Genomic DNA, 21638 nt, shown 5'->3' with positions numbered 1-21638 from the left:
GCTGACTATTTTGAAGATTAGAAGTGGAATGGTTATAACTAACTTTATATTGTCTCAACTATATGATTCTAAGACAAAAAAAATTAGTGAAGATAATGAGATCACATATTTTCAGGGTCAAGTTTTTACTGCTTTACTCTTAACTTGAAATCAGTATTTCTTTTAGTTATATTCTAGCTCCATTAAGACTCATTCTCTTTCCCTCCTTCAAATGGCAGGAATTTGCAGAATCCAGTTCTTGTCCTACCTCCTTCCATGTAGAATGCCTCTAAGAAACCTTTTCCGTTCTGAACTTCTGTGGCACACTCATTACAGCACTTAATCATGCCCTACCTTCTATGAGCACTCAGTGATTTCACACATAACATCCTCTGCAACATCTAAGCCACAGACTACTTGAAGGCAGGAGCTAGGTCTTTATGCTTGTGGTCCAAAGCACCTAGCAGTGCTAGTACAGGTTAGAAACTTCATGAATCCATGCAGAATTTAACTCATTCTCTTCCTACAGATTGTGTTCAGTTCATTACTGAACTGAAACTATTCATATTCATGAAATACATCATCTATCTTCTGATGTCTGTCTAGTAAAGAGAATTTTGTTTACAGAAGCACGTATTCCTAAAATGTGTGCCTTCATTTGAATCAGAAATGTGAAACTGCTGTATTTATATTTATTCCTTCACATAATCTCTAAATTGCATAGTTAAGTAAGATTACAAAATGTCTCCTGAATCTGTCTCAAAACTGGTAGGAGAGATGATGATAGCAGTAATGACAATAATAATGGTTAATGCTCACCATGCATTACGGACAGTTCTATGCACTGGTATATACATTAGCTCATATCATAATAGAGAACAGTAACCTGAATAAACAATAGAGTATTCTCAGTGCAGCATCCTCTAACTTTACTCCGATGCTAAGACACATGACCCTGCACAGCTGGGGAATTCAATCAAAAGATCAGTCCACTCAGTTTTTTAAACAAGTCTGAATTGATCTCACAACATGTACCACAAGCCTGTAGAAGGTGACTGACTGTTTCAGTTTTGAACTGGTGGTTTTCATTTAAGTAAGGTTGTTCCCTACCAAAGCAAAACAAAAGCTGACATTCACCTTCCCACAGACTGCATTATATCGAGCAACAGCGGAGCTGCTAGATCTGGGCTCAGATGAATGAATGTGGAAAGCACCACAATGGCCAGCCCAAGGGTTTCTTCATCATATTCTTCAAGAATAGCTCCACAGTCATGGCATCTGCAAGGAAAAGAGAGGAATGCACTCTTTAAAAGCCAATTATGATTTCCAATATGGCATGTAACCATGAGTCTTGAAAAAGTCCCCAGAAGGAAGACAGTTGTCCCACTCTAGCAGTAGGTCACAGACTGCAGAGTTACCATCATCATAGACTCAGAGAGAGATTGTGAAAATTTCTTTGATTTCTGAATACACTCTTTCGATTGACAAACATTTGGTTACATATGAGTCATTGCTCACTTTTAGAATGAGCATCAGATGGACTATAATGGTGGAAAGATTCTGGGATTTTAAGCACATGAAATTATGACAAGGAACAGTCAATAACTAGACAGTTTGTCGTTTATTAAAATTAAAAATGAAAACTTACTAGGCACAAATAGAAATTTTCCTCTAAAAATGTTCCATTTGTGGAACAATAATGTTCTCTTGACAGGGAACTGTAGTAAGCTCTAGAAATCCTGGGCAGTCTGGAATTGAGTCTCTTCTCTCATTTAGATCAGTTTTATGAATTTACCGGCCCTACTGGGCATAATGTGTAAAAACACAAACAATGGTTTCTGCTTTTAAGTAAGTTACAATTCTTTTCTCTTTCGAGTATCCTAATGTAGGTTCCACCTAATTCAGCTCAACTGACACCAGCTTTATATTTTTTTTGTTTTGGTACCAGGAATCGAACTCAGGACCTTGCGCTTGCCAGGCAGGTGCTTATACCACTGAGCTACATCCCTGGCACCCAACACCAGCTTTATAAAATGAGCAGTTTTATAAAGTGAAAAATCTAGGAGTAGAAAAGGAGCTAAAGCTGTAATTGCTACTGTGACCATTCCATCTGAAAAACTCCTAAATGTAAGCCAAAAAAAGATAAAAAATTTTCTTACAAATTGGTTTTTTTCACATATAGAATTTACATTTCTAGGTAGAAAAGGACACTGGAAGTGCCTGTAAACACAACTAGGAAAGACTGGGACTTGGGATCAGGAGAACATAAAATAGGGAAATTATACTAAAGGAGCGGCCAAGCAGAGCCCTCACAGGTAACTCACAGCTCCCAGTGTGAACATTTCAAGGCAGCTGTATAAGATAGGCACCTTCGCTTCTACAGTAATGCCCACCAGCTCATTACTGAGTGAGTGATGGGTGGCCAACTACATGGATACTCATACCAGTCCCTTGCATCTTCCTTTCCTCTCTGTTTATCAGAAGACTACTCAAGTTGTCATTTGAGTTGCCTTTTTCAGGAATCCTTTCTAATCCAAGGAGGTCTCCCCAAACTTGAGATCCTGTAAGTTTTATTTTTCATCTTACTCACTGAACAAGGATTATGTGCCCATTAATTATACAGGGAGCTTACAGTGGATTATGTGCCCAGTAATATACAGGGAGCTTACAGTATAAAATAGAGAAGAAAACGTCCTGGTCCTTAAGGAACTCACAGTCCATTAAAGAACATGTACATGTATTCTTAAACAATAAATACAATGTGGTAAGTGCTAGAATAGACATGTACCATATGCTACAAGAAGTTGGAGAATGGCATGATTAATTCTGCCTAGTGGAATCAGGGAAACCCTGCCTGCAACTAAGTCTTGAAGCATGAATAGTTCACATTCCTCAGGAAGAGAAAGTACAAAGACAAGGACATTGATGAAGTTACAGAAGAGAGAACACATCAGGAATGTTCTAGAAAAGGTGAGAGGCTAGGGAAAGACCTCCTGGTGAGGAGTGGTACATTTATTTACAAGCTAAAGGGCCTTATCTAATAAGCTACAGCATTTGTACTTTATCCTAGAAGAAATCTGGGACTACTGGAGGCTGTCAAGCTGAAAGATGACATAATTAGTGTGAGATTCAGAGAATGGTTCTGAGGCAGGATGAGATAAGAATGAAATCTCATCCTTATTCTCAGAATGAAACCTCATCCTTATTCTCAATCTGAAAACCTGAAGTTTCTAGTGGATTTTATTGGTGTAAAATTAATTACTGCTGTGGATAGGTAAGTGATATCATTCGCATTTGTCCAAGTAAAAATGCCTAAGCACAAAGAAAAGTTGCTCATATAATACAGCATTCCTAAAACCATAAATGCATACCAACACTTACAGCTATAGCCTTTTGAAGAACAAATTATGAATTAAAAGTAAAGCATACTTTCTCTGATACATTCTCACAGCCCTGCTGACCAAACTCTAATCCTGTAAACATGGTGAAAAAAAAACTACGTGAGCTTACTTGTCCGTCATCACCGTTGGCTGCTCATCAGTAAATTCTTCGGGTGCAGGCACAAACATACTCACTATGCTGGGTGCTGAGAGAAGGCTGGATTTAGTGGCACCTGGGTAAGTGTCAAAGAGACAACCGGTGAATAAAAAGCAGGTTCTTGTTCTAGGAGAGGACCCATTCTGCTCTTATAAACTTTCCAGGAATCACATTCACAGGACCATGATTTGGACATCACAACTGTATTGTGAAAAGCCCTCAATGGTAAAATGAAGTCAAGAAAGATTATGATTGGTTTCTGCTTCTATGATTTTAAGAGTTACAAATCTACTTCTCCTTTGCTCTTTGACTTTCAAAAAATCAGAAAGGGTTCAGATGTTCCAACAAGATACTAGGACAAACATGATAATCTAAGGAGTAATCCAGTTGAAGGTACTCCTAAAATCTATTACACCCTTATTTGCTAGGCATAAGTAGAAGATACCCACATGATGCAATTCTAAAGCACAAGTGTTTTTCAATATTGAAAGGTTGTTAATTTGGGAAGGGAATAAGATCACAGAACTTCACACACACAGCAAAGGGCGACATCTGAGTTTAGAAATATCAGCGCAGTTTTCCATTTGGGGAATTATATGTGCCAAAGCAAAAAGACTTCAGTTTTCCAACTGAAGTATTTATGAATGAAACATGAGTGTTACGAAGATACTACTTCACAGCTTACTCCATTTCAGCCAGTCAACACCACAGTGTTTAAAACTTTAGGTTTTGATTTTGTCAAAGAAGTCTGAGGCAGAAATTTTAGCAACAGCCCCTGGTGATGAGCGTATGTGGAGAGTTGGAAGAGTGTCCTCCATTAAGACGTCCATCAGTGCTGGACAGATTCTCTGGGCACTGTGCAGATGAGGCATCTGAGAAGAATCCCAAAGTGACAATCCACAACAATGCTCTGTTCTACAAAATAATAACTGAGACTGAATTCTTCAAACTTGACAGAAGTCAGAAAAAAAATCATTAAATAATCCGTTTTTCAAGGAGTTGATAAGTTTGTGCTTTAAAAAACTATGTTCTCTTCTTAAATAGAATGATAATAATTTATAGAATTTATTTCTAAAGGTATCAAATTTAATTTTTAGAAACTTAGCCAAGTGGGCACTGTCTTTCAATCTTACCATTTTTGAAAAAATGGTATTAAAGTTTTCAAAAATATCAAGTTCCTTCCATACTATAAAGCCCTTTGCCTGAATAAAAATTAAATGTATTTTTGAGTAAATCTGCAAACCCCCAAGGAAAATTATCTGAAAATATCTTTATATCTCTTCCTAAACTCCCAAATAGAATGCAAATTTTACTACGTTTGTTGGCTGTCTTTGAGATAACATTCTTTCTTAAGTATACCCAAGTGTATAATTAACCAAGACCTCTGATTCTTTCATAAAGATGTTGCTTTGAGTATTGTAAGCCTACATATAACTTGATTAACAGTGGAAAAGGCAAGAAGTAGGCTAAGATAAAAGACATAAAGTTGCCTAAAGAAACCAAAGCACAGGAAATTCAAATACAGTACTCCACATTTATGGAACACTGACAGACCATGTCAATTAGATGCCAAAATGCCTCTAAAAGTGGAAAATTTCACCCTGTAATGTATATGGTGATACATATACAGTCTTACTAGAAACATAAGAAAGTGATTTCAAAAACAACTCTAGGTCAAGACTATCAGAAGATAATTGCCAGTTTCTACTATTATAGTAATCACAACTAAAGTCAAGAAAAGAGAAGGACTCAGTCATTTTGGTGGTTTCAAAACAATGATTATCAAAGGAAGAAATATTTTTGACAGTAGCATTGTGCCGCTTTTTCCATGTGATAGAACAGAATGTCCAGTGAAATATTTGTCATAGGCAGCTATAGAAGCATACAGATTAACTTACTGGGAGTATTATAGGGCTACATTAGCTGAATCAGTGGATTCCTGAGTCTTGCTATTGAAGTGAGAACAAAGAGTAATGTACAAGGTGGGAAATGCAAAAAAGGAAGCTAGACATCAGCTATTTTTTGCTGTAGCTGAGTCACAACCAAGTCTGCAGAGTTAAACGAGGCTCCTCCTCCTATCACCCAGTTGCTGCCAACACTTCTGAGGCCACACCTACTGGTTTCCCTCCTGAGTATGCATTGTCCTCTGTATGGAATTAGAAGCAGAAACAGAGGGTGTAAGAAATTTGAATAAGGATGGGACCACCTCCAAAGCCCAATTTCAAAGCTGAAGATGTTGATTAAAGCCCCTCTGGGAATCTTGGAGACAGAAGAAACTATAAAATGTGAGTGTGTGTCTTAAAGCACAGATGCACACATCAATTACCCAGTTGTACCAATGCACTCAGTACTGTTTACCATGAAAGAGACTGACTTGCTATCCTTTGCTAATCTTGCCACAGACCACTTTTGCTGCTACTGAGTCACTAGATCATAAACAAGCATCAAAAATTTATTCAACCACCCAGGCTCTTATTTAATTTTTTTTTTCCTAGCCCCACAGATGAAAAGAGTCTTACCTGACACAGAGGCTAAAACTACTACTCACTGCTAAAGAAGTGTTAGGCAAGCTGATACAGGCCTGCTTTATTTAAGGGACTAATTATGAGATGTCATAGTTCTTTTTGTGAGGTTTTTTTTTTTTTTTTACCAATGATAGGTTAATTTGTTTTCTGAATTCTAAAAATAATTTTTTTTGTAAGCTTACCACAGACTTATTGCTCAGCTTGCTCTTATGTGCAGCATAAGGGTTATATTTTCCTTATACACCTCAGATAGCTGAAAAGAAGCTGCTCACCTATGATTTCAGCATTCTAGAAGACATATAGACAAACTGGACAATGCTCAGGAAAGTAGAAAAGGAGTGACATGGAAAGTTGATATGTGTTAGAAGGAATGCTGAAGGATGCAGGAATATCTGGCTTAGAAACTGGAGGGAATAAGCAACTATTATTTTGCTATTTTCAAATGTGAAAAAAATAATGTAAGAGATACCAGTTTTGTTTTGTGTGGCTCAAAAGATTAGAAAGCCACTATAAGGAAGAATCTTCTGTTAGTTATGTTCAAGGATGAGATGTCACACATTCCCATTCCCTGGACCACTTGAGGAACCTGCTGATTAAGAAGTTTCAGCATCTGCTGGTGACTCAGTGATGGACACATAGTTTCTCAGCTTTTACAGTCTGAAATTCTGAAACTCAACCAACCTCTCATTCTCAATGGTTGTCCCTCCAGATCAGGATTTAGGCACACTGGCACATTACACTGGCGTTTCCCAGGCTGTATCTGTTCTGTGGATAAATAGAACATTTCAGTCTTCAATGTGGTCAGTTTAGTAGAATTCACAGGGACAATGAATACAACCAGTAATCTCTTGGGGCCATGTTTTGGTTATTGTTATTATTGATTATTAACACTTAAATGATACATCCTAGATTTTAGGGTAGGATTGTTTGATGTTTTTCTACAAACTTGGCATTCAGTTAAAGAAATGCATCTGAAAGCAGGAGAGTAACCAAAACTATCCAAAAAAAGTCCAGATCCCAGCCCACCTCAAAAAAGTGCAAATCCTGTATCTTCTAGTATGAAATGAGAGGCCAACCTCATGGCCATGAAAGAGGTGTTCTAAGCAAATCAGTAAGTACAAAAGTGATAATTTTGGGTAATGATCAGGAAGGTGATACAGAAAACATGTGGACCTGGTAGAAGGAAGTGACATCATTTGGTGCTGAGATGGAGAACAGGAATAAAGGGCCAGAAGCAGAAATGGAGGAGGGGTACTTCAGGAAGTTTACATGAAGCAATAGGCAAATAAGCAAATCAACTAGATGCAAACAATGGAGCAGAAGCAGGTGCACTAAGTGAGCTGGTGCATGCTGAAGTGACTCTCGTCATGACCCATATTTTAGGCTGCCTTTCTCAGTGTGTCCAATTGACCAGATTTCTTCTTGTGGGGACCAGCGAGTTGCCGAGTCAACATGTGTGGTTTAAGGTGGCATGGACCTGACATCATGTTACACATTCATAGACTCTTCTTCTGGGCTTAAACATGGGAAGTACTTCTTATAACACTAATAAAAAAATAAGAATATGAAGTTCTAGTAGGATTTGGGATTAGAGAACCAAGTTGAAAGATGGAAACAAGCCCAAGAAAACTCAGGTGAAAGAAATTCAGACAGCATGTAAATGGAAAATATTGAATAAGAAACCAGTGACATAAACAAGGCTGAAGTCTGGTTAAAAGTGAAAAATTCAGTTAAATGGGTTATTTGGCATTATGTAGGTTTTTGTAGATAATATTCAGATTGGAAGTTAAAATCAGTCAACCTGATCATTCTACAACTGCCCTAAGTCTATGAAACTAGGTAGTAATTGTAGTCAGAACTGAAATAGTTTAGGCTGAGCAACTTATTACAATAATGTGGTAAAATAATCTCCAAATCCCCCAAGTTAACTAGGGCATTTAACGCCAGAGGCATAGCTAATCAAAAGCTTTCATCAGTAAAGAGAGAAACACAGACCTCTTTGCTATGGATAGAAAGACTTCACCCAAACCAAACAAATTCTTGAGGTTAGCTATCCAGCATCTTTTTTCTTCTGTCCCTTGCCTGTTCGCTTTTGGCAGTTTACAGTTTACTGCTGCATATCACTACACAGAGAAAACACCATATCTATAAAATGTTAAACTTAAAAAGTGCAGGATAATGGAAATGATTACATATGGACTTGGGTGTGGTATGTGAGATTTAGTTAACTAGATGGGCTCTTTGTTTTCAAAGAATAATGAGGGTAAATAAGATGATATATATGAATATATATATATGAATAGTATGATTTCAAAAAATAAAAGAATATCAAGATTTTTGTTTTGTGGACATTGTAATTCCTAATCTTAAGGAACAATATTGAAATAATCTCATAAAACCATAACCACAAAATACTAATAACCACAGTAATGAGTCCACATGTTTTCCCTGAGCATATCACAATAATAAACCCTTACATTTTCATAGGACATGGATGCTTCAGAGTACATTTACATATATAACCTTGTTATCTCAAATGACCCATTTAATTAAAAAAAAAAAAAAAAGGAAAGGAAAGCACTTAAAAGAGGACTGTGATAGTACTACTGGCTTGAAAAGGCACACACAATGTGCAGAATGTGGTAACAAAATTTAGAAAATGCAGTGATCATGTTTAAAATAGACATGTCATGTCAGTCAGTTCTTACTTTAAAACTGAGGTTAGATGCAATTCCATCTTATGAGCATGAGGGTGTGTGGCTGCAACCTGGTGACCCTGCTGGCTAAAACACAGAACTCATATTCCCAAACCTACTGGCAGATCATGACTTCACTAAGCTGACATTTATTATTATTATTATTATTATTATTAATTATTATCATTACTATTAATACTCCCTTATTTTTGGTACTTTAAATTTATAAAAGAATGCTGGTACCTGGTGTGTGTTTTTTTTAAATGACATCGTGAAGTCATAGTTCCGTTCCCTCCTCCCCAGACCAATAACCTAAGATCTAGAATCAGGTTTTAGAGGAAAAAGAGTTGGACCAGCCTAGATGGAAGAACAGCTTGCTCTGGAACATTTGGAAAGTTTAAATAGATTTATTAATTACTTTAGTTTTTGAAAGTATTTGAACCAAAGAATATGAGAGAACATTTATTCCTGAACAAGGGAGCAGAGTGGACACAGATAAAGTGGCATTAGCTAACCTGCAAGGTAAAACAAGAAGAAAAAGCTTGACCCACCAGTGTCCCAGTTGCTGATGTTATGGGGGGCGCTAGACTGATGTTCCAGCTGTCGCTTCATTAACTGGCTCATTGTCAGAACTCCCAGGGATCCCCTTTTCATCTGCCTATACTGAGCTATATGAAGGAAATTAGGAGATGATTACTAGGGGAAATAAATTTCCATAGCACACAAAGGCTCTACACATCCATATGAATCTTAATTATATATTCATTAGCTATTCATAATTTTTGGTAAATGATATGCTTCTAGCCAAGTGAAAAACTAAGGTCTGTACTGTTCCAAATGTTTTCCTTTACTCTGCAGAGATAATAACAGTGCCCTTTAACAGTGATCTAAGCCTGTAGTTTCTCCAGTTCCCCAGTTATAACTGAATGAAGTATGATTATTCTCATTTACTTTATTTACATATCTTCCATATTCCATAAAGGATTTAAGATAGAAAATACAATTTTGAATTTATAGTTTAACTTTCATCTGTGGGGCTTGTGTATACATAGTTTCAATCTTCATCATATCCCCATGAGGTCTCTGAATGTGTGTGAGTGTGTGTGTGTGTGTCTGTGTATGTGTGTGTGTGTGTCTGTATTCTGAAGTAGGATGACACATATCAACCCCAGTTTTTAGAGACAGAAATTAAAGCAAATTAAATTATGTTACTTGGAATCAATCAGCAACTGAAGTGGTTCTAAAACCGAAACATATCATCTCCAAATTCAACACTGTTATCAAACTCTGTATGAGGTTTTGTCTACCAATTTTAAAAATGTGAGTAAAATAGCATTCCATAAGAATATTCCAGAACATAACTTTATTTTAAAAAACAACCCTGCAGTTAAGCATTGACAAATAGCACACCAGTGAATTATAAGCATTTCAAACCAGAAAGCAACAACAACAAAAAGCACTCTGCCAGTATAGACTGGTCAGCTAGAAAACGGCCTAGCTCCTTATCTCCTATTTCCCTGTGAGCAGTCTCATTGAGCCCTACCAATCAGCCCAGTGCAAGAGATAGAGCATCGCAGGTGTGTTTCTACATGCTCCAAACACCTGGATACTTGACAACTTGTGGTTTTTCTCTCTTTTATAAGAACACTTTCAGAAATCCAAGCTACGAACTGCATGCCCTAAAAAAGGATGGTAGAAATCAGGATGAGTGTATGGCCACTGGGAAACCTTCAATGTTATACATAGGTTTCACAAGCGTAGTACCAAGATACCAACTTGGTGTGAAGTGAAATCAATTATAACATTATTTCTAATGTAATTAGCATGCTGTTTGGTTTATGGTGGTCACGGCATGGTTGGCTACAAAATAATCAGCACATTGAGAAAGAAAAGAGCATGATGGGAATTCATATGTCTTGGAATCCATATTAACTGAACAGGGAAATGACTAATCAACCTAACATTAAACATCTCTGATTTTGGCTGTTGATGGGTAAAATTTAATTTTATGACTTATCTGAAAAGTATAGGGGCTGGGGATTTAGCTCAGTGGCACAGCGCCTGCCTGGCAAGCACGAGGTCATGAGTTCGATTCCCAGTACTGGAAAAAAAACCAACAAAAAAAAGAACCTATCTATGAACAGTATAACTTTAAGTAAAATTCAAAAACAAAAACTTTTTAGAGTTAAAAAATTTAAAAATTAGTAGCTTCTTACAGATTCAAATATTTCAAAACAGTAACAGAATAATTTCTCCAATTCTGAGTTTTGTTCTGCTTTTTTTATTTGTTTGTTGGGTTTTTTTAGTGCTGAGGATCAAACCTAGGGCCACACCAATGCTTGGTAAGCACTCTACCACCAAACTATATCCTCAGCCTCTTTGATTATTTCTAAAGACAACAGAATTTCTAAGAGTAAAAATCTATAATGTTTAGCTCAGCCTTTAAAGCACCAGACATTATGTCTCCAAGAGGTAGAAAGTGCAGCTTTTAATGGCAAGGAGGGGAAAGGTGGAAATCTAATGATGCACTAACAAACTAAATCCAAAAGGCTATATTCAGTCATGACTTTGGGATCATGGTGAGCTTGATACATTTATTTTATGATACATTTATCTGAGTATCTAAAATTATATCCACTTGAAATTATAACTAGAATTCACTTTCTGTTTTTAGATGACTTGGAGAAAATATGTTTTCATGATTTTAGTACTGTACATGGACTTAAATCTTGGCATTTTATCATGTTATCAAACAGATTTTTGTATAAAAGAAGAACAATCAGGTTTGGAGCTAGCCATTCTTTGCTACTAAAGGGCAAATAAGTGTTACTTGGAAATTACTTCTTAGAATTTCTATAATCTCTATTACAATTGATTTTGAACTATTCCTGGACAGTGTGATACACTGAAAAAGAACCTGGGTTCAAAAGTTTTAACAGACCTAGCATCAACTCCTATCTTTATCACTAGTAACTATACGATGTTATGCAAGTCATTTTAGCCTCTTGGAATCTCAGTTTCCCAATCTATAAAATGAGGTCAACAATCTGTCATGCAGTGCTGATATAAGGATTGGATCAGATAACAATGGCTGTAAGCCATTCAGCACAGTGCCTGGCACTTGATAGGTATCAAATAAAGGGTAGCTATTGTTACTGTTATGACTGTAAACTTGAGAACAAGGGGCATCTTATTTATTCACTTTTTCTCAGTGCTAAATACAATGCCTGGCACACAGCAGACAATACATAATTCCTGAATGAATGAATGAATGAATGAATGCATAACTGAATGAATGATGAACATGGTGATGATGTTCCATACTACCAGTCCAGCATTTATGTTAAGATCTTTGTTTGGCTTTTCAAGATTTTCCTCATTTCAAAAGGTAGTCAAATGAAAATTGACTAGCTCCTCAGCTAGCCTCTACATGGAACACAAAATTTGTCAGCACATGTGACACAGGTTTGCACAAGTTGTACCTTTATGTGCCTCTCCTTCTTGTTAAGAATTTCCCATGCTGAGTCTTATTGATTCCACTGACAGAGGTGACACCCTAATGAAACCTCAGTGGAATTCAAACTTCTTGCAGACAAAGTCTAGGACCCACAACAACAGGTAGTTTCAAAATGACAGCTTCCTATAGAGCCTATGAAATGCTGTTTTAACTATAGAGCCTATAAATACTGTCTTAATTTTTCAATCCAAAAATGCTAGATTCAGTTAGGACTGTAATATTATGATAGATGATACATTTATTATATGATAACCTAGAAAAAATGTCTATGTTAGAATTGACTCAAATTTAATAAACATGTTCCATGTATAATCCTGCCATGGACAGTGCTTTGCATATGCTGTATAACCAGAATCATGTTTTATGTTCAGGTTAGTAATAGATGGCTTTTATTTTATTGAATGATGAAATTTAGTGATTATTCTTCACCAAATTAAGATTCTTGGCTAATCAGTAACCATATGAGTAATCAGATACTTAATATTTAGACAAAAGTGGGCCATGTTACTTCTCAAGGCCTCCCAGAGCATATAACATAGTTTCACCAAGAGCTAACACAACATTTAAAAAAGAAAAAAATAAAACAAACTTGAAAAATTGGAAGAAATGCATCAGATTGTGTCTAATATCAATGCACAAGTGAACTGATCACCAGAGGAAATCTTACTTGATATTGAGGAATGACTACTTGTTTCTGGCACACCTGCTTCTAATGTAGGGGCCGATGAAGATTCTCGCGGCATTTCCAAAGTTGAAAGTCCTTTGGTAGAGGGATCTACAAATGGAAACATTATTTAAAACTCAGACACTTAGGAAAAGCAAGTTCAAGAAGCTTTTCCATCTTTTTCCCTCTTGCCTATTACACTTGCTCAAATCTTTATGTACTTTCTGGCCCTATAATTAAAGGGATAACATACCATAGAGAGCCAATTCTGCACTACATTCTGCATCTATGGGTATGTCTCTTAGAGACTGATAGCATGATTACAGAGCTAAAGCTGAGAATGTTCACAATGCATATCCTTGACTAGTTGGTTAAACTTCCCATACTGAATATTTCGTCTAACACCTAAAGATGCTTAAATATTCCATTCCACCTATCTTTTTCCACCTTTGCCTGGTAGTTTCCTACTCATCATTTATGTCTCAATTCATACAGAAAATTCTGTTTCCAAGGAGGCTTCCAGGGCCCCATTTTCCTCCCAAAATGTTAAACACCAGGCCGGGTAGCCCTGTTATGTAATTATAGCCACCTTGTCCTTAACCTTTTCCAAACTTATCACACTATAATGTAATTGTTTACATGGCTATAAATTTGTTAAACCAGAAGGTAAGCACTGAATGTAAAATCAAATACTCAGATATTACATTTTATTAGTTAAACAAAAAACAGACTATACCAGTTCCTTCTCCTATTTGATAATGGAGGGGCTGGGGATTTAGCTCAGTAGCACAGCGCCTGCCTGGTAAGCGCAAGGTCATGAGTTCAATTCCTCATGGTACCAGAAGAAAAACAAAAACAAAACAAAAACAAACAAATAAAAAAAGGTAATGGATGATGGTGAAATTTTTCTTGCATATAATATTTGCCTATCAATAATGGAAAACAAGCTGGCCCATGTTATTCTAGGTAACTACACACTGTCCTTGTCTGAAAAGTTTAGTGGTTTGTCACAGCAAACCTCCTAAACTTCTTTACACATCTTCTGTGATCAGCAGCACTAGGCAACGAGTATACTAAGCATCTTGCTGACTTGGGAGTTACAACTATGACACTGTGGTGTCAATAAGGGATACCTACCCTAAACAGCTTCAAGTTGTTAAACTTAAAAATATTTTGTCTCATCTTTTTCATAGTGCTAATTGTTTTTTCTTGCCACAGAATAATCTACTATACATTCTTATGCACATACAAATTAAGTATTCTCTGCTATAATTGATTAAGCCTGATAAACTGTCAGAAATAAAAAAAAAAAAGACACTAGGTGGGGGTCTGAAAGAAAATTTTTGAGTGCTGATTTTGGAACATTTACTTTCTATTCTCAGAGGTTTTTCTGAATAACTATGGCTGCCATGTTAATAACTTCTTGATAATAGAAAAGTATAACTGTTGTAAAGTTTCCCAAGCCTGCTTAACAGAGTATAAAATAACTACTAATTTTGCTATTTTACTCATCATGATATTAAAGCTTAGGTATTTTTTTTCTCTGTGTCCTTCCCAAATGATAAGTCCAAAATATTCTTAATTACTGCTCTTATCCTTATTTGCTGCTACTCTATGTGTGTTGCAACTATGCCATAATAATCTCACCAGAAACTAGAAAGGGAAAACTTAAAACTAATTTTCAAGAATTCTTTAGAAGGTTATTACAACTTTTGGAGTTTTTGGTACATTATCAAAATCCCTGATGTATCTAAAATCTTAAACATCATTACTGAAAGAAAATTATTAACAATCACTAGTATACTAAAATGCTTTAATCTTTTCTCAGTCATGTTATGAAGCCCTTTATTTCTATACAGTTTAAGACAAAATTTGAACCTACGCCAGGCATGGTAGTGCACGCCTTTAATCCCAGGGCTTGGGAGCCTGAGGCAGGAGGATCACTGCAAGTTCAAGGCCAGCCTGGGCTACATAGTGAGTTCAAGCCCAGTTTAAATTACAGAGTGAGACGCTGTCTCAAAAAAAAAAAAAAAAAAAAAAATTGAACCTAGGTATCTCCTTGTCTTAACAAGCTTGTACTAAGTTTTGTGCACTGATATGCACAAAATGTAGTATTATGCTACTCATTCATCAGATATTTGCCAGCAACTGGAATAGAATCAGTGAACAAACCAGACAAAAAACATTGCCTTTAATGTTGTAGGGAGAGACAGACCATAATATGTGTAAAGGTAAATAAATTATTGTATGTTAGAAGATCAATTCTTTGTAGAAGAGATATAGAGAAAAAAGATACCAAAATGCCAGGTAGGGGTAGAAAGGTGTGTTATAGTCCAGAGCTGGTCTCATTGGGAGCCTGATGTTTGACTGAAAAGGACAGAGGGAGTGAGCCAAGCAGCTATCAGACAGTTCCAGATTGAGGGAACAGCTGGTATAAAGGCCTTACAGTAAGAACATGTAGGAAATATTCAAGAAATGGCAAGAGATAACAGTGGGGAAGTAACATTGTGGAAAGAATAGTGCAAGAGAAGTAAGACAACTAAAGAGGACAGGAACGATGTAGAGATTTCTGGGCACTTAAAGAATTTGATATATTACTGTAAAAGAGATGAGGAGCCACTAGAACGTATGATCTCATGTTTGACAGACTCATGTAGGTATTGTGTTGAAAGGACAGGAAAACAATAAAGGTAGAAGGTGGGAGACCAGTTAGGAGGTTTTAGGAGTTGTCAGGTAAGAGATATTTGTGGCTTAGACCAGGGTAGAAGCAATCAATCAATGTACACCTTTTAAGAAGGTGTCACATTCTGGATGTTTTGAAGGTAGATCAAGGTTGCCAGATAAAAAAGAATTCTCAGTTAAATTTTAATTTCAGATGACCAACACATTTTTTACTATGAATACATCCCATGAAGTATTTGAGAGATGTGATCCCAGTTCTTCACTCCCTGAATTTATGCCAATCACAGTGTGATTTTTCAAGTTCCTCCCCATAAAGAGGCACAGTACATTTCCCCTCTTGGCTTCAGTTAATCCGTGTGGTTTGTCCTGGTTAACAAAATGTATGCAAGGATAGTGTGACCAAAGGCTTGAAAAGTACTTTGGGTTTGCTCTCTTATGGCTCCATTATTACCATGAGAAAATGTTCCCAGGCCTCATGGTGCCTAGAGGAGGTTGGCAGGCATGAGTAGCAGATCCTGGCCACCCAGCTAAGTCCAACCTAGTTTAGCTCATCCCAAGATGACCATGGGACTCATAAACTAAATACTTATTGTTGTATGCTGCTGATGATTATTAGCAATAGGTAACTGTATGCTGTTGTTTCAGCATACAAACAATACATAAATCTGTAAGACTAGCTAAGTTCACCAAGAAAGTGAACATCCGTAGAGAAAATGATCAAGAAGAGAGACCTCAGACTCTTTCATTAGGGAAGAAAGGAGAACCAGCAAAAGAGATTGAGAAGGAGTGATCACCGAATAAGAGGAAAACCAAGAGAGTACAGAATTCTGAAAGCCAAGTTAAATGCAAGCAATCAACTAGATCAAATATTGTAGACATGTCAGAGGAAAAGATCTAAGAGTTGGCCATTGCATTCAGCAATAGAGGTCCCTGGTGACCTTAACAGGTGCAGTTTTGGTGGTGGAGTGGGAGTGAAAGCTTCATAAGAATGACTTTTAGAATTAATAGAATGGGAGAAAATTGGAGATAGTGATAATAGTTGGGAGAATTAGGATAAAGAACATTTGTTTGGTTTTTAATAAACAGAGAGAAATAAGATTATGTCTTTATGCTCAAGTCAAGAGTCCTTTAGAAAGAAAAAATGGAAGAGAAAGAGTGGAGAATTTGGGGAACTTATATCTTTGACTAGACTGCAGGAAATACAGACAAAACAGGATCTTGGACAGGAACACAGAAAAAAAAAGGCTGAGTGTATATATGCAGATGCTGAAAGGAAGGAGGTGGAAGGCTGTGGAAATTCTTTCTGATGACATCAAATAGGAAAAATTATTGAAAGTTTGGGGAGAAAAGTAGCTACCAAATCATCATTTGAGGGACTAGAAATATGGATCAAGAAAATGGTATGCCTGCTAGGTGGCATTAAGGGCCCAGGGAAGGCTTACGGTCATGAAATTCAAATGAGTAAGTCTACATTATGTGTTTTTTCTAGTCATATTCATCTGACAGGTACACGTACTGGTAAATAGAGAGTTTGATTTGACAAGAGTTGTGTTTAGTCAAACAAATCTGAGAAAGCAAAAGGTATAGGCAGGGAGAGATTATACTTAAACTTCAAATTTAAGATGAGTGAGGAGAGAGGACATGAAGTAGGGAAAAGCTGTTGAAAGATGGTATAGTAAATAAGAAAAGAGAGAGAACGGTAATCAGAGACTAGGAAATGAATCAAGACTATCAGAAGATTATGGTTATTAGTAATAACAAGGTCTGTGATATGACCATGGCAATAAATAGTTGAGCTAAGGTGGAGGAAAAAAAACCTGGAGAAGATGTATTCAACGAACTGAGAGGCAAAGCCAGACTGCCACAAGAGTCACTAATGTTGAAATCAACAAGTATTAAGGCAGCAATAATTTGGAAGAGTAAGAAGACCTAGGAATCATATTTGTCAGCAAATAAGAAAAAGCCGGTTTAGCAATGGTGTAACAATGAGACTGTGAGTGGCATGGTGAGAGGACAGCAGATTCACAACTGGGAATTTTTAGACACAAAGAGGGAATGGTCTGAAAGGGGAAACGATGGTCAAGAAAGACGCCTAACTGCTGGCCCAGGGCTAATAAGGTAGGGCTGTTAGGAAAGCAGTATCTTTAGGGAGAGGTGGGCTTCCATTAGAGGCAACGAAATAATCACGGGGGAGCGAACATAGAAGGGATCTTGTTCATGAAGGATCTTGAATTTCTGAGGACATAGGGGAAGGATGTGTTTGTGGTACTGGGAATTGAACTCAGGGTTTTTCTCTGAGCTAGCTCCTCTTCCTTCCCCTTCCCTTCCTCCCCTTTTTCCCTTCCTTCCTCTCCCTGTTCTCTTCCTCCTCCTCTTCTTCTTTTTTTGTTTTGGAGACATGATCTCACTAAATCACTAAGTTGCCCAGGCTAGGATCAAGCTTGCTTGTGAATTGGGGTAGATTGGTAGAAAACTTCAGAACAGAAAGTGTGTAAGGCCTTATGGAAATCTTAGAGAGGGAGATGAGGAGTGACCCAGCACTCTGGGATGTCTCACAAAGAGAAACTGACACAGAGAAAGTGAACAGTAACATTAGTCCTAGGCTCCAGGTAATTAGCAGAGGCAAGGCTGTGAGTCTGCAACAATTAGGAGAGGTAGGTGTCTGGGGCTCTCTCACTCCTGCTGAGAGAGGCAAGAAAGTCTAGAGAAATCTGAGTCATACTCTCTCTGAGTCCATGGGGGCCTCCTTCCAGGGCCCAGGAGGGAAGGGCAGAAGATCTGTGTGTCTGTGGGAGGCAGAGCACTACAGAGATATAAAGTATTACAATAATATAAAATATTTAAAAATGGAGAGAGGTAGGAGTGAGAAAGGGCTAAGGGATAAAAAAAAAAAAAGAATTGGAATGTGTTATTTGCATATACAACTCCACACAAGGAACGTAAACATTATGTACTACAAACATACAAAACAAAAAGGTACAAAAATAAAAAGGTGATCAAGAGATAGGTGGAGGGGGAGGGAGGGTGAGGAAAAGGGTTGGAAAAAAGAATTAAGATGTGTTGTGTACATGTACCAACTGCCCACAAAAAATGTAAACATTATGGCTACACACATATACTAATAAACTAAAAAAACACATTATTATAACTGTCAAATACTTTTCCCTTGATCTAGTATCAAATGTATGAATTCAAAAACAATTTAAAAACAAACAAACACAAACAATTTCCTCCTTGGTAGCCAGGGAGCAACAGACCTAAGGGTGAATGAAGTAGGTAATACATGGACACAAACACACACTACAACCTATTTGCCCACCCTGGGGCCCTATAAATCCTACCCTACAAATCCCTATAGTTTCTAGGCCAATGCTAACCTTCACCTTTATGCAGCAATTTTCCTGGCTCCAAACAGTAAAAAGGCATCCCGGTTTCCTTTCAAATCTTCCAGACTTTCTTATATTTTCTTGCTATGTACAGAACCTTTTTTCCCCTCTCTCTTGCCAGAGCATGACCCTCTCCAAATACTCTGTTGTTCAGTTAGCAGATTCTTACAGAACATCTATAACATACACAGCTCTGTCCTATCAACCCAGAGCAAACTAAAAGAGCCCAAGCACATTCTCATGAAGTTACTTTAAGACGAAGCAGTGAATAAAGTAGGACTAGAATTGGGAGGACAGACCTAGCAGTTTGATCTGGGACAAAGTACATCATTACCTCCTCTAAGCCTCAGAATCCTCTTGTATAAAAAGAGGGCTAGACGACAGGTCTGTAAGGTCTTTGCTGGTTCTCAATGTTCTCTAGTCTATGAATATACTAAAATAAGTGTCACTGTCCAAACAGTATTGCAGTATCACAGAAGACTATACTTTAGGATGAGGTATAGTATTAGTCCACCATTATATTCTAAGAAATAGTGTCTCCTGTCTCATCACAGGAAGTGATGCTTGAGACAAGAAATCCATGCGCTCTGCCAATTTCATCAACAAATCGTGTCCGTGGAGTAGGGCCTAGATAGTAACTGGTAGTTTCTGGTTCCTGATATTTGGTTAGTAAATCAATTGCAGATTCTAAATGATTATATAGTCAGTTCCTAATCATTTCAAGTATCTTTGCTTTATTTTAGCCTTTCACATTTGCTCCTCCTTTGGATTATATCATAATAGAGCAAGGAAACAAGCAAAATGAGTTCAAATTTATGGCTTCTGTTTGAGATAGGCCAAAATTTCATTTGAAATATCCTGATATGAACCATTGCCTGTTGCTGCCAAGCACAGTCAAGAATTAACTATAGAGTTTAGAAACAACAAACACAGAAACATTTATGGAGCCAGTAGAACCACATCTGAATCCACCATATTCTAGTAAGCAGGAAGGATTCAGAGTGGTTATGAAGCGATTATAATGTCACACCCTGACATTATAAGATTGTGATTTTGATGCATATTCTCTGCCAAAACTCTACCAAGTAAGATGCACAAACTTGAAGGTAAGGCTGGGAAAAAGAACAGAGATGAGCTTACCTGGATCTTTCTGTTCTCCCAATTTGTCTAGAATGTTGAAGGAGATGTCAAGGTACTCTCTCTGGATAGCACTGACAGCAATCTTTCTCTGTTTCCTCTGCCTGGGAACAATCTGAATCTTAAATTCTGATTCTTCAGCTCCATCCTCCTCCATCTTCCTTTCAGGATTCTGTTCTGTATCAGATTCGGCACTAGTATCAGGTTTCTCACTTTCTGTTGGATTCTCAGCATCTTCAGGAACTTTGAGAAGTACAGTTTTTGCTCCTGAGGTTGGCATTTGCCCAGGCTTCTCTTCCTCAGTGCTAGAGTCAGGATTATCATCCACTGACATCTCAGGGAGAGCAAATGACTTCTGAAGGAGGTCTCGCTTTTGTTTAAGTGTTAGTGGGCTGCCAGAGGAGAACTCTCGCAGTTCTTCTGGTTTTGACAAATCTTCTGAGTCTGTAGGATCTCCCAAAGATATGAGCGCAGAGTCTTTCTTATCTGCTGACTGATTATTTCCTGAGTCCTTAGAGGAGAAGTCTTTGGAACAGTCCTCCACACTTACTTGCACAAGAGGAGTTGTGCTGAGGCTGAGGATGGAGGGATGGCTCGGGGTGGAGGGGGAAGAGGCAGCATTGTTACCAGAGGGGCCATCACTTCCTTGGTTCATCATTTCCTCTTCATCACTCTCCACAATTCTGAGAGGTGGAAGAGGTTCAAATATAAGAGAGTCACTGTCTGAGGTTGAGAGTATGGAGTGTTTTTCAGGCCCGGATGTTGAATCTGAGGACAAATCTATCAGATCTAAATCCTCCTTAGGGGCCGCTTTCACTGGAGAGTCAACTTTCACCTCAAACGTCTCCATGCAGTTTAACCTAACTTCTGGTATTACAGGCCTTCGGGTTTCTTGAAAACCTTCTATTGCTGGGTTCTCAGGTATTTCAATGGTGTCAGGCCTTGTAGCAGAATTCTGTCTAGAACGTCCGTGGTCATTTTGTCTTTGTGTGATGTAAGCAGCGTGGGCAGGAGGCTTATCTATGTCACACCGATCTATGCAAGACTTTCTACGATGCTCATCTAATGTAAACAAGAGGGAGTCTGCATTCCCTATATCAAGAGATTTTTGTTTTAAAGAGCGCAGCTTTTTTTTCTGAATGCTTTCTTCTCTCACACAGTGGAGAATGCTGTCTTGTAATGCACCCGTTTCTCTATATTCAGCCAGTTCTATTTCACCTGATTAAAACAGAAAAAGCTAGTACTATTTTACTTGGAGATTTTACCATCTTTCCCCTCATATTTGGGCACACTATTGGCATAAATCATAATCACAATCCCAGCTCCACCAGAATGGAAAACTGACTTTCTGGCCAAATTCTTATAAGGTTCGTTCTAATTTCAGAAACTGGAAAACTTTGGAATAAAAGAAACCACAAAGGTAGTTTAAGATCTGATCTCCAAAATCAAGCTTTGGGATAATTCCTCAGCTCTATTCATTTGTGCGTAGAAGAGGGGATCGTTTTTTGGCTGAGG

General features: G+C 37.5%; 1 protein-coding gene across 10 annotated transcripts in view; it reads right to left on the bottom strand.

The window, feature by feature from the left end:
* Nucleotides 1-21638, bottom strand: part of Unc79 (unc-79 homolog (C. elegans)) — a 250138-nt gene that overhangs the window by 55776 nt on the left and 172724 nt on the right. For 8 of the 10 annotated variants that reach the window (XM_013517287.1, XM_013517282.1, XM_013517286.1 and 5 more), the window contains 6 exons: nucleotides 20127-21341; nucleotides 12922-13029; nucleotides 9289-9405; nucleotides 6723-6806; nucleotides 3490-3592; nucleotides 1117-1257 (listed from right to left, as the gene is read on the bottom strand). In XM_013517287.1, coding sequence (XP_013372741.1) covers nucleotides 1117-1257; nucleotides 3490-3592; nucleotides 6723-6806; nucleotides 9289-9405; nucleotides 12922-13029; nucleotides 20127-21341 — 1768 coding nt within the window. The remainder of the gene's footprint in view (nucleotides 1-1116; nucleotides 1258-3489; nucleotides 3593-6722; nucleotides 6807-9288; nucleotides 9406-12921; nucleotides 13030-20126; nucleotides 21342-21638) is intronic. The other 2 variants (XM_013517285.1, XM_005390350.2) reach the window with 1 other exon arrangement.

This window comes from Chinchilla lanigera, unplaced genomic scaffold (assembly GCF_000276665.1).
Source record: "Chinchilla lanigera isolate Chin_1 unplaced genomic scaffold, ChiLan1.0 scaffold00037, whole genome shotgun sequence".
Taxonomy (NCBI): domain Eukaryota; kingdom Metazoa; phylum Chordata; class Mammalia; order Rodentia; family Chinchillidae; genus Chinchilla; species Chinchilla lanigera.
Note: the sequence above shows the minus strand (reverse complement) of the source record. Positions and strands in the feature narration are given on the sequence as shown.